This window comes from Momordica charantia, assembly GCF_013281855.1.
Source record: "Momordica charantia cultivar OHB3-1 chromosome 9 unlocalized genomic scaffold, Mcharantia_2.0 BLBB01000009.1, whole genome shotgun sequence".
Lineage (NCBI taxonomy): Eukaryota > Viridiplantae > Streptophyta > Magnoliopsida > Cucurbitales > Cucurbitaceae > Momordica > Momordica charantia.
The window spans coordinates 1,965,038-1,966,281 of NW_028275167.1; the positions used below are offsets into that span (position 1 = coordinate 1,965,038).

At 44.5% G+C, this 1,244-nt stretch overlaps 1 protein-coding gene across 1 annotated transcript; it reads right to left on the reverse strand.

The window, feature by feature from the left end:
- Positions 1–1,244, reverse strand: LOC111019530 (inorganic pyrophosphatase 2-like). Its single transcript, XM_022295925.2, is given in 5 exon segments — positions 1–192; positions 194–445; positions 531–726; positions 811–932; positions 1,020–1,244. Coding segments are annotated over 5 exon segments (813 nt in total). The 5' UTR covers positions 1,158–1,244; the 3' UTR covers positions 1–87.

The following is a 1,244-nucleotide window of genomic DNA, read 5'->3' on the forward strand; positions in this document are numbered from 1 at the left end:
GAAAGAACCGGAGGAGAAACAGATAAAATTATATATTCCATAACATTCAATTACAGTAGATACTAGAACATGGGTGTATAATTTGATTCAATTGGTCACCATTGCAGAGCAGGGAGCATGCGAAGCCATGGTCTCGCGTGCAGGAACCGCCATATGTTGAGACGAAAAGAATTGGGCATTTTCAGCCATTGAAAATGGTGTTGATTAACCTCAGCAAGATCCTCTCCAGCTCTTCTCCGTCGCTCCATTCGTGGATTTCAGCCTTAATCACAAGTGGATTTTGGCTAATCAACTCCCATATTGGAAAATTCTTCCTCGGCATCAGAAAATCCCCTTCTCTGAGCTTCAAACTAGGGCAGTAATCGCCGCTTCCATCCCCCAGATAGATGAACTTCTTCTTCCCTTCCGACATTAATGAAGCTTGAATCCTCTCCATAACGATGCCCTGTTTTCCGCAAACGAAAATCGCTCAGCATTTAATTAAGATTTCGATTTCGATTTGAATGCCTAAAATTGCAAATACACAGTACCTTGCACATGTTTGGAGGGCAGAAATTGTGAGGAGATTCGTGGAAGTGATGGATAGGAGAAATCCTCAGCCTTCCTTGTTCGTCGACGAAGCTTGGATTCGTATGGATTTCCGAGAAGCATTCTCTTATTCCGAAATGATTCAAAATCGTCTCGATGAAAAACGGATTCGCATCGCTCACAATCCTCAAATCACACCTGAAAAACCACACAAAACAGAGAGATTCTCAGCCGCTGTGTAACTCAATGAGAGAGACAGAGAGAGTTTGTACGATTATTTACCCTAGGGCATAGGCGGCTCTAATGGCGGGAACGACATTGGAAATAATCGGAGCGCGCTTGAGGACCTCGGCGATGTCGTGGATGGTTCTTCCTTGTGCGTGAAGCTCCATCATCATCCGATCCTGAGAATTCGCGACATAAATCTCCGATTCGCTCGACAAAAACAAGAACGCCATGGATGAAAAAGATCAGTGAGAAGAGTAGTTTACCATGAGAGAGTTCCATGGCATTGTAGGGAGGAGACGATTGAACAAATCGGTGGCGCCGAGCTCGTCCACCACCCAATTATCACTGTCCAAGTCGATGATCGTCTTGTCGAAATCGAAAACCACAACGATTCCGGCCATTTCTCTGTAAACTCCGGTAGCTCTGAGTGTGAGAAATTGTTGAGAAGTGGTAATGGACTGAGTGAGGTATTTATAGTCGTTAGGTTA